The sequence below is a fragment of the Camellia sinensis genome, chromosome 2, assembly GCF_055761805.1.
Source record: "Camellia sinensis isolate YWXY chromosome 2, ASM5576180v1, whole genome shotgun sequence".
NCBI classification, from domain to species: domain Eukaryota; kingdom Viridiplantae; phylum Streptophyta; class Magnoliopsida; order Ericales; family Theaceae; genus Camellia; species Camellia sinensis.
Genome location: NC_138962.1, coordinates 103192599 through 103207650, shown reverse-complemented (window position 1 = coordinate 103207650; position 15052 = coordinate 103192599). Strand labels below are relative to the sequence as shown.

The 15052-nt window shown below is 38.1% G+C and overlaps 1 protein-coding gene across 1 annotated transcript; it reads right to left on the bottom strand.

Moving 5' to 3' along the window:
- Nucleotides 1-3875: 3875 nt before the first annotated feature.
- LOC114284294 (uncharacterized) lies at nt 3876-4797 on the bottom strand. The gene is made up of 2 exons (XM_082912561.1): nt 4598-4797; nt 3876-4350 (listed from the first exon to the last, which is right to left on the bottom strand). Exons 1-2 carry the CDS (start codon nt 4795-4797, stop codon nt 3876-3878), a joined length of 675 nt encoding a protein of 224 aa, XP_082768687.1.
- Between the last annotated feature and the right edge of the window lie 10255 nt (nt 4798-15052).

Here is a 15052-nt window from a genome sequence, read left to right as displayed (position 1 = left end):
TAGCCATGGTTCAATCTTGCTCACTAGCTTTGTGTATTGAGTCCGTTAGCATGCATTACTTGGACTATTTTCATGATTTGGCATAATTTGAAATGTGATTTCAGTACATGTTGTGTGGTCATACACTTGCATTTGTCACTCTTTCAATGCTTTGAAGAGTTGGTTCTTTATGCCCTTAACATGAGTCATTGTGTATGCCTTCATGCCTAAGCTTGCGAGCTATTATTTCACTATGTTTTTGGGGTTATTTTGCCATGATATAACTCTGATTTTTGTTGGCGAAGCCATCTCATGCTTGGTCTTCGTAGGTGTAGTGTAATCCTCCCTTTTGGCCTTACATATTTCATGCATCATTTTGACATGCTCTAGGACTATTTTGGGTTGTATTTGCCATATGGTTCATGAATTGCATAGTTGTGGTGCAATTGGCCTTGATAGCCTTGTGTTTTGATGCCTCATGCATGCTATCTTTGAGCTATTTGGATGATTTGGCATCATTTAATACTTGATTTCAGAGCATGTAATATCGTCATGTTCTCATGCATATCACTCTCTAATTGTGGTTTAAGAGTTGTGCATTGTTGCCATGTTTGTGGCTTAGCTTGTATGCCATCTTGCCTAGACTTTTGAACCCCCATCTCAGCATGTTTTGGTCTTTGTTTTGACCTATTTGAGCTCTGTCTGTGGTTTGTTCATGCATTTATGCCATGTATTGCATGCCTCTTCTATAGTCCTCTTTGCTAGCTTTAATGCTTTAAGGACCCTAGCATGCTATGCTTGTATTGTTTAAGTGATTTGGCATCATTTCATACCTAATTTGAGAGCATGTAGTGTTGTCACACTTCCATGTTTATCACTTCTTGAGCTCTCTTGAGAGTTGTGCTCTTAGGCCTAGTTGATGGGCCAATGCATGTGCATGCTTTGTCTTGCCTCTTTGTGCCTTAATTTTAGCATTATGGCCACTGTTTTGGGCATGGCTGAGGTCTGTCCACATGCGGTTTAAGTCTATCGAGCATGTGGTTTACATGTTGTTGAATGCTTGTTGCATTGCATGTTGTTGCATGCTTATTGGTTTGCATGCTGTTGCATGCTCATGTTGCATTAGCATTGTTTGCATGCCATTAGCTTTGTTAAGTTGTTTATGCATGCATTGCATTTGTTTGGATCGAGTGCTAGTCCAAACACAAGGAACGAGGGACGTTTCATACTTGAAGTGATGAAACATGCCTCAATTCTCGGTCGCCGACCCTCTTGATCAAGCATGATAGAGGTTAAGGCTTTATGTGTTATGTGTGCATTCATTTCACATTGATTCGTGCAATCTTGGCTTCTCGACCATCATGCATTGAGATGCATGATTGGTGGCCCGAGGGTTGAGAACTACACTCCCTTGAGATCATGAAATGATAGGGAGAGTGGTTGTGCACACATATCTTGCAAATCCATTGTCATGCCCCTTCTTGTTCTCTATTGCAGCAAACTGGAGTATGACAGCAAAACTGGTCGGCCAACCAGAAAAACTAGTTGGCCGACCACTTTTTCTGGTCTGCAGCAAACATAGGTGGCCGGCAAGTGGTTGGCACCACCAACAACTGGTCGGCAGCCCTCCTGAGGGTCCCCAAGGTGAGTTAGAAGCTATTTGGAGCTTGGTGCAGTGTTCTGAGAACAATTGAAAGCAGAAGCAAGTTAGGGCATCGCGATGGATTTCCGAACGAGGCAACCGAGCATGCATACACTTCTCACTTCGAGGCTCCTGTTCTATTACTTTGCTTAGCTGCCATGCTTAGCTAGTTAATGCTTTAGTTTATGCACTTAAGTAGTTAATGCGTTTAGCTATTCAATTTGTGTTGTAATAACTAGTTAGTTAACTTATTAGTTAATTAGCTTCGTGTTGTAATAATTAGTTAACTTGTTCGTTAATTAGTTTTGTGATGTAAGAATTAGTTTAATTAGCTTAGATTAGCTAGTCGGTTATTTATTCGGACCCTCCGTCGAGAGGGCCAACTGTTGTAATAAGCGTGCGTGTGTGTGATGCATGTCTTCCAACCCCCATTTCTTTCTCCCTTTTACTTACCTGCTTTCAGTGGTTAGTTTTAGGGCATGTTTCAATTAGCATACTTATGCTTGCATGCGTGTATTATTCATCTGTGTTGCATACACCGGGCTCGGCGCATCATACAAACTGCATTATATTTCAATACATCTACTTGAATACATGTTCAACAGCATGTTACCAAGTTGCATTTCACATGACATCTTAGGATAGTTGAGCCTATCTTAGTTGCATTTTTGCATGTGTTGCATTAGTCATCTTAACATGAACTAGGATCATGCATGATTTCTAACGAGTTCTTTGTTTTGGCTCGGAGTAACTGTGAGTGTTTATGCTTTATCATCCCTGCATGAGATGTGTATGCTGCCATGTTAGCATGATTGCCATGAGGCTAACTGCTTAGTTGATTAACTGCATAAATGCCTGTGGATGAAGGTTGGATTGCTTGAATTGAAACAATTCATCAAATGTGAGTTTTAAGCCCACTTGAGGGTGGCAAATCATCATGTTTTCTAAGCCCACTTGAGGGTGGCAAAATCTACGACTTAGCCTACTTGCGAGTAGCAAACTTCAAATCATTTTCACAAACGAAAATGAAATGTTTTGTTCCAACTTAGGCGATCTAGTCTATACTTGTATGTTGTGCGCATCACATAGTAATTCTAGCTAATAACGGGAATAAGAACACATGTGTTTTCAAAAACAACGTATCATGTTAGTAAAGGCCGATCTTTGATCGGGCGAGCACGGGTGCTCATTGCATGACCTTCCCCTCTCGTACCTAAGTTCCCGAGTCGAGGTAACTTTGGTGATGACGGACACGTGGCCTCAGGCATGAGTCAGGGTTTCCTAAATTTCTCCAAAATAAAACATTTATGTGGCGATTCTGTATTTGGCAAAGCAGTCCATGTTTGGCACTTCTTTATTAAAATCGATTTTCCAAAATGATTTGCCGAATTTGGACTCTTTGGTGATTTACCAGTCTTGCATTGCACTTTGCGAGATTAGATTCAGAATCGTGACATGAGTCCGAACTGTAGTAGCTAAGAACAAAACGATTTGTGCCCTCGCGGTGCAGAGAGCGGAGTTCTGGGGCGGTCTATAGTGGCTCGAGCGAAGGACTGCTTAAGCAATGAAATGCTAGTTAATTCTTGAATCTAGCTCTTTAAATCTCTAAACTTGAGTTCAATCCTTCAAGAATGTGCTCAATTTCTCTCTAATTCACACTCCCCTCTCTCTATGGTGTATATTTTTAGAATTTTTGGTCCTGTAATATGTGCTTAAGCACATTACAACATATATATATATATATATGCTTGACTAATCTAATTGATTAATCAAGGTTTAAGATTAATCAAATAGGCTTAATTAAATTAAATTAATCTAATTATTTTGATCCGAATCAATTTTTAATTAAATTACACCGTAGTCTCCAAAAATTATGCTAATCATAATAGTACAGTCAATTTTGATTTATGTTGCCTCTACGGCCTTCAATTTCAAATTATAACGGAATACAAAACAGATTTTCCTACAATGGACATATATGAATTCAAAAACACATATAATCACATGATTAGCATCCAAATTCACATTAAGAACATAATCACAAGTATAATTAAAGATTAACGGCATACCACAGAATGGGGTTGTCACATTCTTGCCCCCATTCGGAAGTTTTGTCCTCTAAGCTTATGTTACCTTCTATTAGAAACAGATGTGGGTACTGTTTTCACATCTCATCTTCTTTTTCCCACGTGGCTTTCCTTCCATAATGCTCTTTTCATTCCATTTTCACCATTGGAATGGATTTGTTTCTCAGTTATTTCACTTGTCGATCAATGATCAGTTCATGCCATTCTTTATATTCCATATTCTCATTAAGAGCTATCCAGTGGTAGTCTATAACATGAAATGGATCCCGGAGGTAGCCCTTCAACATTGACACATGGAACACGTTGTGCATTTGTTCCATACCCTGCGGTAAAACAACTCTATAAGCAACTGGATCAAGTATCTCCAGAATTTGAAATGGCCTAATGTAAAGGGTTGACAATTTACTCTTCTTACCAAATCTTGACTGGCCCTTCATCGGGATGACATAAATAAAGACATGGTCACCAACTTCATATTCGAGAGGCCTTCTTCTAACATCCGCATAGCTCTTTTGTCGGCTCTGAGCAGTTTTGAGCCTTTGCTGAATACCTTTGATCTTTTTAGTAGTCGTCTGTACAATCTCGGGCCCAAGTAAGATTCCATCCCCAACTTCAGTCCAGCATATTGGAGACGTACATTTTCTGCCATACAAGGCTTCATATGATGCCATACAAATACAGGAGTGGAAACTATTGTTATACACAAATTCGGCCAACGGTAAGTAGTCCTTTCAACTCTCCTAAAAATCCAAGGCACGCATTTTGAGCATATCTTCCAGAGTCTGTATGGTCCGTTCTGATTTCCCATCAGTTTATGGATGGAATGCAGTGCTAAACCAGTTCTGTTCCCATTGCCCATTGCAAACTTTTCCAGAATCAAGATACAAACTTCGGATCTCTATTTGACACAATAGACACCGGCACTCCATGTAGACAGACAATTTCATCAATATAAATGATAGCCAATCTATATGCATCATAACTAGTTCTAACAGGAAGAAAATGTGCATATTTAGTCAGTCTATCAACAATAACCCATATAGAGTTCATACCTCTCGGAGTTCGAGGAAGACCAACAATAAAATCCATAGTTATATGCTCTCATTTCCATTTTGGAATAGGGAGAGGTTAAAGTAGACCGGCTAGTTTCTGGTGTTCAACTTTGACTTGCTGACACTGAAGGCACTTGTATACATATTCTGCAATTTCCCATTTCATATTAGGCCACCAATAGTTCTGTTTCAAGTCTCGATACATCTTGTTGTTACCCAGATGCATGGCAAATTTCGACTTATGGGCATCATCTAGAATTCTCTTCTTTAAATTAGAGATGTTCGGAACATACAATCTATTCCAAAATTTTAACACTTCATTCTTAACACTATACCCCAGTTTCGGATTCACTTCAAACTCATCAATCACCTTTTTGAGGAATTCATCCTCCCATTGCCTTTGCTTAATCTCATCAATAACTGCCAGCTGAGCTATAACAACGGCTATCATTCCATTATGTTCATGTAATAACACTTCAATTTCTAATCTTTCAAAGTCTTGCAGAAGGTCTTTTTGTTTAGTGAGTAGGCAAGCTAAGTTCCCTGTTAATTTTCTACTCAAGGCATCGACAATTGTATTGACCTTTCCTGGGTGATACTGAATATGAAGATCATAATCTTTTATCAACTCGAGCCATCTTCTTTGCCACATGTTCAATTCTTTTTGGGTAAAGAAGTACTTTAAAATTTTGTGATACTTGTAAACTTCACATTTGGTCCCATACAGGTAATGCTGCCAAATTTTTAAAGCAAACACAACTGCAACCAATTCTAGGTCATGCGTTGGGTAATTCTTTTCATGTGGTCTCAATTGCCAGGAGGCATAAGCAATCACTCTTCTGGTCTGCATTAACACACAACCTAAACCTTTGTAAGAGGTATCACTAAATATCACAAAATCTTTCGTACTTGAGGGCAATGTTAAAACTGGTGCAACAGTCAATCTTGTCTTCAATTCTTGGAAGGCAGATTCCCTTTCATCATTCCATTCAAACAGTTGTCCCTTGCATGTTAGTTGGGTAAATGGCACAACTATCTTGGAGAAGTCTTTTACAAACCGTCTGTAGTAACCTGCTAAGCCCATGAAGCTTCAAACTTCCGTTACATTTGTTGATGTAGGCTAGTTCACAATTGCCTCAATTTTCTATGGATCCACTAAAATTCCATTTTTGTTAATAACATGGCCTAGAAACACAACGTCATCTAACCAAAATTCACATTTCTTTAGTTTAGAAAATAACTTCTTTTCTCTAAGTGTTTGCAAAACAGTTCTTAGGTGTTGTTTGTGTTCAGTTCTACTCTTTGAATATATCAAAATATCATCAATAAAGACCACGACAAATTCATCAAGATAGGACTTACAAATTTGATTCATAAGATCCATAAATGCTACAGGTGCATTAGTCACTCCAAATGGCATAACAAGAAATTCGTAGTGACCATATCTTGTCCAAAATGCAATTTTCTCAACATCTTCTGCTTTTACTTTTAATTAGTGGTACCCGGATCTCAGATCAATTTTCGAAAATACTTGTGATCTTTGCAACTGATTAAACAAATCATCAATATGGGGCAAAGGGTATTTGTTCTTGATCGTTACCTTATTCAATTCCCGGTAGTCGATACATAATCATGAAGTCCCATCCTTCTTTTTCACAAAAAATACCGGCGCACCCCAGGGCGAAGTACTCGGTCTAATAAAACCCTTATCAAACAAATCTTGTAACTATTCTTTCAGGTCTTTCATTTCAACAATAGACATTCTGTAAGGAGTTTTTGAGATAGGTCGGGTGCCTAGTACAACATCAATAGTACACTTTTTTTCTCTATCAACCAATTTCCCTGGCAATTTATCAGGAAATACATCTGAAAGTTCTCTAACAACAAGAATACTCTTTAATTCAACATTCATAAGTTACTCAGTCATTATACTACATAGGTAATCCTAACACCCTTTCCTAAGCAGTTTACATGCTTTCATTGCTGAAATCAGATAAGGCGGAGGTACTACATCGTTACCCACAAACACAAACTCATCATGTCCTGGAGGTCTAAGTATAACTTGTTTTGTTACATAATCAATAATGGCACAATACTTTGATAACCAGTCCATTTTCAAAATTATATCAAAATGTCTAATATCCAAAGGTAACAAATCCACATATAAGGTAACACTCTCAATATGCATATCATCAACACGGTACACATATGTACACAACACAGACTCCCCAGATGGAGTAGATACACATAACAAGTATGGCAATGATTGTAAAGGTCTATTCAATCTAGATGAAAATGTAATAGACACAAAGGAATGTGTTGATCTGGAATCAATTAACACAAAAGCATCTTAATTACATATAGAGATAGTATATGAGACAACAGCTTCAGTATTTTACGTGTCACTTGGGATGAGTGCGAAGACTCTCCCTTGCCTCAATGTGTCTCAGGTAGCAGTTGGTCTCTCAATATAAGTTCCCAAATTATGGTTTAGTACCTCGGTGCCCTAAAGACACCTGAACAAGAAGAATCACAAGGAAAAAATTACAAATGCTCTTTCAACCTACATACTCATCGAGGTCCAAGAGATAAGGGATAACACCAACCATTGTACTCCCAAGGACAACAATAACTCCCTACTGACAATAACACACACAACAACCACCGAATAATCAAAACCCAATTTCAAAGGGAAAGAAAACCACCATAAAATCAGAAACACAGCCAACACTGGCAAAAACAAATGATACACTACAATGCACGGCTCAATACAATAATCCTAGATAGCCTCACACTTAGCAATATCACCAATTCTTTATACAACCTGGCATTTAAAAGTAAAACAGTGAAAATTGTTCATGTGTATATGTAGTTTTTTTTTATCAAAAGGTATTCTAACTTATAGCATTCACCATCAAAACACATTACAATCCATAATTTATATATATATATATTTTTTTGAAACGGAAGGTGCTATTTAGAATACTAAACTAGTTACATCCTCAAGACTCGTCCATATTTAGTTTCCACTCAATCAACAAGCTATTTATTAACACAACTTAGTGTGGACTCGTTGTTTTCTCGCGCCCCTGCCTTTCGAAAAGGGTTTGAAAAGAAAGGCCTCACAGTTTGGACTCCCGCGGTTCTGAATCTAGTCTCACGAGTGCAATGTGAAACTGATAATCACCAAAGAGTTCAAATCCGGCAAACCTTTTGGAAAATCGATTTTCAATTAAATAATGCCAAAATTAGACTGCTTTGCCAGATTACAGAGTCGCCACCTAAATATTTTGTTTTGGAAAAATTTAGGAAACCCTAACTCGTACCAAAGGTCATGCATCCGTCATCACCAAAGTTGCCTCGGCTCGGGAACTTGGGTACGAGGGGGGAAGGTCATGAATTGAGCACCCCCGCTCGCCCAATCAAAGATCGGCCTCTATTAATCATGATATGCTCTTTTATAAACATTATGCGTCCTTGTTCTGATTATTAAACTAGCTTTACTATGTGATGCGCACATGCAAATATAGATTAAATTTGCAAGAATTGAAACAATTCAACTCATGTTTGTTTGCGAAAATGGTTTGAATTTGCCACCCTCAAGTGGGCTTAAAGATGTGGATTTGCCACCTCAAGTGGGCTTAAAACATGATTTGCCACAACGAAGCGGGCTTAAAACATACATTTGTTGAATCGTTCCAATTAAAACAACAAAGCCTTCATCCACAGACATTCATGCAGTTTAGCATTTAAGCACATAGCCTCATGGTAAGGATGCGAAACATGTCAATATGGCAATCACACTCCTGTAAGTATGCTAAAGCATAAAACTTACCGAGTACTCCAAGCCAAAACAGAAACTAGTTAGAAAGATGCATGATCCTAACTATGTTAAGTGTCTAATGCAACACATGCAATATGCAACTAATAGGCTCGGCTACTAATATGGAATTTGCAACACTTTGATAGCATGTGTTGAAACACGTATTCAAAGAAGTATTGAAATGACAATGCAGTTTAAATGATGCGCCGAGCCTCGGTGCATGCAAGACAAATGAATGGATACAAACATGCGAGCATAAGGTATGCTAATTGAAAATGTCCCTAATCTAACCATCAAAAGCAATTAAATAAAAGAGAAAAAGACGTGGGATTGGAAGACATGCACACCCGCACGCACACTTATTACAACATTATGTCCTCACGAAGGAGGGTCCGAATGAATAAAAGCTAACTAACTAGCTACGCTAATTAAGCTAACTAATTACAACAATTGAAATGAATTAACTAACTTATTCTAAGCTAATTAAATATTACAAACCGGAATTAATGAGCTAAACACTAACTAATTAAGTACCGCACTTTAATTAACTAGCTATTCTAAGCTATCTAAAGCAATTAAAAGGTCCCGAGGGCGAGGGACACATGCATGCTTGGTTGGCTTCCTCCCGAAAATCCACCGCCTTGCCATCGGATGCCTCTGTTTGTGCTTGTTTGAACATCGAAGATTCTGCTAACTTCCAGAACACCTCTGTTCCTCTTCAGGAACACACTGAGCAACTTTTTCATTGATGGCCGGTCGGCTACCATTGGTGGCCGATTGGCTACTACTGGTGACAGTCGGCCACCCCTTTCCCAAACCTTTCTTTTTTTGTTGCAACAAAGATCAAACAGAGGCAAAGCAGTGTATTCTCAAGGTTTGTGTGTACTATTACCCTCCTTATCATTACACAAGTTCAAAGAAGTGTAATTCTTGGCCCTCAAACCATCAACCAAGCATTTCCATGCATGATGGTCAAAGAACTAAGTTTGTACAAGCTTAATAAGTGCAAAGCAAGACTCAACAAAACCACAACCCTATTATGCATGATCAAGGGTGGTGATGACAAAGGAAAGTGGCATGTTTCATCACTTTGAGTATAAAACGTCCCATTTTCCTGGTGTTCAAATTAACATCCGATCCAAACACATGCAATGCAACACGAAAATGTTTTATCTTGCCTCTTTTACTTGTTCATTTTTGTTTACTCATTTTAGCTTACCAATCCATTCTTTAATTGATTAAGTCCAAGGTAAGCGTCCTCTAATGGAAGAGGCGTCAACCAAGGGATGGTTTAAGGCAAGAGAGAGGTCATGCCTTTGGTTCGTAGAAACCCTTAAAAGAGGATTGAAACCATTAAGCACAAACCTCAATCTCAAGCTTAAACACAACCCCAAAGCTAAACAACCCTCAAAGCAAATGAAAAGACGCAGAAAGGAGGGAGGTGGCAGATATTTAGGTGCTGGAATTAGGCATGAAAAAGCATTAAAACATGCATTCAAGGCACACAAATGATGCTCAAGGCCCAAAAACACTAAGCTAGTGAAGGAAATTGCACTACAAGCACACAATACAAAGCTCAAAGGACTTAACCAGCCCTAAATAGAGCTAAAACAAGTCAAAACAGTAGCAAAAACATGCTGAGATTAAGCCACAAAATGCTAGAAAAACATGCTCACTTGTTAAGCTATCTAAGCATGTAAACAAGACACAAGGAGGGGAGGCTAACCCCTCCAATTTTGGACTTCAAAAGAAGGTTTTTTTCACTGAAATAAATCTGATTTTCAATGGTTAAAAGGCCCAAAATATTTGATTTAAATATGAGAAAAGACGGCACAAAAAGCTTCACAAGCTAAGAAACAAAAGAGGGGACAACCCCCCTAACTCACAAAGACTCAAACTACCATTTTTATACCTCAAAAATAGAGTTTCTTATACCTCAAAAACAGCCTTAAAATAGTTGAAAAGGATGGCAAATCAAGTATGCACAATAAGCTTAAATGAGGAAAGTTTAATACCTTTGAAGCAAAATGTAATTCAGCCACAAACTCAACCTCAAATCCCCTTCTAAGGCTCAAACCAAGCTCCAAGAGACCTCAGCTCAAAGGTGAGAATGTTTGGTTAAGGGTTGATGTGCAAAAGTGTAGAGAAAACTAACTACAAAGCACAAAATAAGAAGAGAGAGAGAGAGAGAGAGAGAGAGAGAGAGAGAGAATTTTGATCTGAAGTGTCTAACTCCCAAAAATGGGGGAGAAACCCCCTTATATATAGAAAAACAAGCTTTGAGCTTCAATACATCCTACCATACACGTGTATGAAGATGCAGCTCAGTGAGCAACAGCTGGCACATTTGGCAAACAAATATCTGAAAAAAAGAGACTGGTGGCCGTCGGCCACCACTGATGGCCGATAGGAACAAGTCATGGCCGACAGGCCACCCTCTCCTCCAGGTTTGAAACAACAAGCTCTTGGTCCATAACCAAGCACAAAACAGATAGGTTCAAAGACTTCAAAGACAAGGCGCTCGCCAAGAACTCTGGGTGCTCAAAACAAACACAAACAAAGATAATCATCGAGTGTTCAAATGATGACATCCAAGTCTTGAGGATGGTCAAAAATGGGGTGTCTACAGTTGTCCCTCTTTGACAGAACTCAGAAATCATGAAATGACGTGAGTGAACATCAAAGCCCAAAGACTACCCATTTTTGATAGGGCCGAAGACTTGGACAAACAAACAAGCGAAACAAAGAACGGTTACACCCACAGGCTGCCTACGTATCCCTTTGCAAGGAATCAAACCATCGTAGTTCTGGGGCAGAATGCAAAATGATACATAATTGAAATAAAATAATGCAAAACTAAGAAGGTTACAATGTTTCCACCCCTAACCCGAGGAGTTTCCATCAACTCGAGACAAGCTTCACCCAAGCCTCACCACTATATATAAGAGACTTAACACTCACAAAACCCTTCCAAGACATTTCTTAAACTTGTCACTTTACCCATATTCAACCATTCTAAAGTGACTATTTGTCAACCAAACCCTAATATTAACCAATCGACTAACTACTCAGTAAAACTTTAATTTTGACTCTCAAACATCCACAAGTTGCCCTTGATCGTTTACTCCGAGATGGAGCTCCCCACACCATTCCCTACGCTTTCTAGAATCTCACTATATTCCTAAATATATATATATATATATATATATTGCAATAGCACTGTTTCCAATAATCCCATCACTCTTATGCCGATAAGTAACACCCTTCCCTTTTTGCCTGAAACAAGACCTATAAGGTCAATGGCACTCCATCTATTTCTAACCACATAAACAATCGTGGTCCACAATATACCTGTTACTCGAAAACACAGCCCATCCTTCCTCCTAAGAATCACTTCTAGCATCTAGCTATTAAGATCCCTTCATACTCATGAATCCTGAACACGCCTTGATCATGTCACTCAATACTTGAATATCTCAAACCCCCTCTTTACCCACACATAACTTCTAGCTTATAATAACATCACAATTCTCACACATCTTCCAAGTCATCCCAACTATAACCCTTTTAAATCATACAACTCCCACTTTTCATAAACACTTTAATTCAATGTAAGGCTTATAAGTCAATATATTCTTCATTCAGGGAATAGAAACAATTACAACAAAATATTAAGATTTATAAATTTTAAAAGCACTTCCCAATAGAAACAAGTTCCAAGGTTTAATTACATTACTAGACAATTGGGTTCCAAAAATATGCATACATATACATATACAACATATGTCTGCACAAAGCCTTACTTACAAGGGAAAGTGCATCACAATACCAAAACACAAAAATCTTCACCAAAACACCACATCACAATCGTCCCTGTCTAGACTGCTAAGACAAACCCTACCCACGCGAAGGGCAACAACGCCTAACATGGCCCACCTATCTACACTTAGAACAAAAAGGTGGTCTTCTACTCTGCGACCGACTCTAGGAAATCTGAGTCTGGCTAGATCTTTGTAACAACCCCACTCCATGATTAGCTACTAATCCATAATTAAGAACATTAATCAAATGATTAGATGAAATCATGTGTTAATTGTGCATTTCATGTGTTATTTGTGATCATATCTGTCTGACGTAGGAATATCTATTTGAATTTCCTTTTCGACATGTGAATTGAAGGCCTTATCGGCATCCAAACATAAAATCGATTAGGTTCACATGTTATTTAGGAATTTTAGGATTTTATGGTTAGTTTAATTGGAATTCGATTCAGAATCAAATAATTAGAATAAATTAATTAGACTAATCATACTTAATTAGCCTAATGTTAATCAAGCCTATATAAGGCACTCGTGACTTCTAGACCATCATATACACATACATTTCATCATCTTTGTGAGCTCTAAGCTGTGAGTGAGAGAGAGAGAGACAGAGAGAGAGGGGAGGGAGAAAAAGAGAGAAAAGATAGAGATTAGAGCTAATTTTAAAGAAGAATTGAGATCAAACTAGGAGAATTGTTAGAAAAGTGAAGGAAATTGGAGGAAGCAAACAAGAATTGCTAGAATCCAAGGGAATTAAAGCTTCTAGGTAAGAAATCAACTCTAAATTTATGACATTGAGTTAGATGAAATGTGAATTCAAGAGAATTTAGCGAGTAAAAAAACAAGGATTGAGCTTAGAAGATAGAATTGAGATCAATTCATGCATTGCATGCATAATGCATGATTTTTGAGTTCTATTTTCACAAATTCTTACATGCAAGTGTATATTTTGGCTATATCTTGAGAGTTCACCATGATTTTACATGAAAACACTTATTTATTCATGTCTTAGAAGTTTTCAACTCAAAACAATGCATGTGTTATACATGAAGTTTTAAGTTTGACTTTGAATAATTGACATACTTTCGGGCCTTGAGTTTGCGAAATGGTCTTCGATTCATAATGTTGTACAAATTTTCAAGAGTTTTCTCAAGTTTTGGCCCAAAAGAACGAACTTTGAAGCTTTGAAATTGGACTTTGAACTTGGAACTGAAATCTGGAAATTCCAAAATTTGATCATATCGCTCGAGCGAACAAACCGTCGCTCGAGCATAAATTTTGACCTCTCAGAAGTTTTGCAGAGATTGATGGTTGGCTTAAGCGACCAAAAGACTGCGCAAGCGACCACCCTTTGTTTTGAACCTTGGCTCGAGCGACCAAAAGTTGGCTCAAGCGTGAAATGAGAGCTCCCAGTACTTTTGCAGGCTGTACAGACCACTCGAGCGACCAAAGCTTCTCTCTAGCGAATTGCCATATTTTTTGAAATTTTGCAAAATGTTTCAAAGTGCATAATTGCATCCTCATTCCATCTTAGGCATTTTAAGCCATGGTTTAAGCTATAATCATGAGGAAATGAATTAGAAACACACCAAGAACAAAGTGAAATAAGTCAAGTGTTTTCCGAGCATGTGTTTCAGTGTGTATCTGTAATGTGTTTGTGTAGGTCACGTGTTATCGTCCACTTGATTAGTTTGCTCTGTCTGTTTTGCTTCTGGTGCTATCTGTGAGTAATAACTCTATAAAGCTATGTTGACTATAAGTATTTTTCGACTGATATCACATGATCCATTTTTTGAAATGCTATTTTGTGAATCATGAATGAATGTCCAATTTTCTGAAATGCATTCGTGGCATCCTTAGCATCATGTGCATCTGTCATGTGTTATCTGTTACCTAGTACTAGGGTTTCACGCGGGTTTCATTCATGGAATTGATTATGCATAATCATTTACTCTGCACAAGGGTCTTAATGACCGTCTCATGTGAATATGGATCTATATGACCAAGTACTTTGCATGTGGGTCTTTATGACCAATCAGATCTATTAGGATGTACCATGCATGACTATTTACAAATTTGAAAGAAAATCCATTAGGAATTTGGCATGTTTGCTCACCGGTCAAAAAGAATTGTTGTGTGACTTAGACAAAAATGAAATTGAAATTGTTTTGCGTGAATAAGGTGGAGTCTTTGTTGTTATTTCTGCATAGCCAGCAATTATTGAGGAAGTTAAGGAAAGCCAATTAGAAGATGAATTTCTGAAAAAGATTATGGAAGAAATTGACTTTAAACCGAGACCGGGATTTATAGTTAAAACTAATGTGTTGCAATTTAATGGTAGGCATTTGTGTACCAGATTGTTCAGAGCTGAGAAAACGTATTATGACTGAGGCCCACAACTCTAAATTTCCTATGCATCCGGGAAACATGAAAATGTACCATGACTCGAAACAACATTTTTGGTGGCCTAGAATGGAGAAGTATATTGCTGATTTTGTAGCAAAGTGTTTGCATTGCCAACTAGTGAAAGCCGAATATCAACGACCCGCTGGATTATTTCATCCACTTCCAATACCGAAATGAAAATGTGAACATATTACGATGGGCTTCATTGTCTGTCTACCTCATTCATCTAGAGGTATGGACTC

What these genes read in the sequence shown, in the direction of transcription:
- LOC114284294 (XM_082912561.1), bottom strand. Translation starts at nt 4,797, where the DNA reads ATGGATTTTATTGTTGGTCTTCCTCGAACTCCGAGAGGTATGAACTCT. An exon ending in GTGTCAAATAGAGATCCGAA is followed by an intron (nt 4,351 to 4,597) that starts GTTTGTATCTTG and finishes CTTGTATGGCAG; the next exon opens with AAAATGTACGTCTCCAATAT.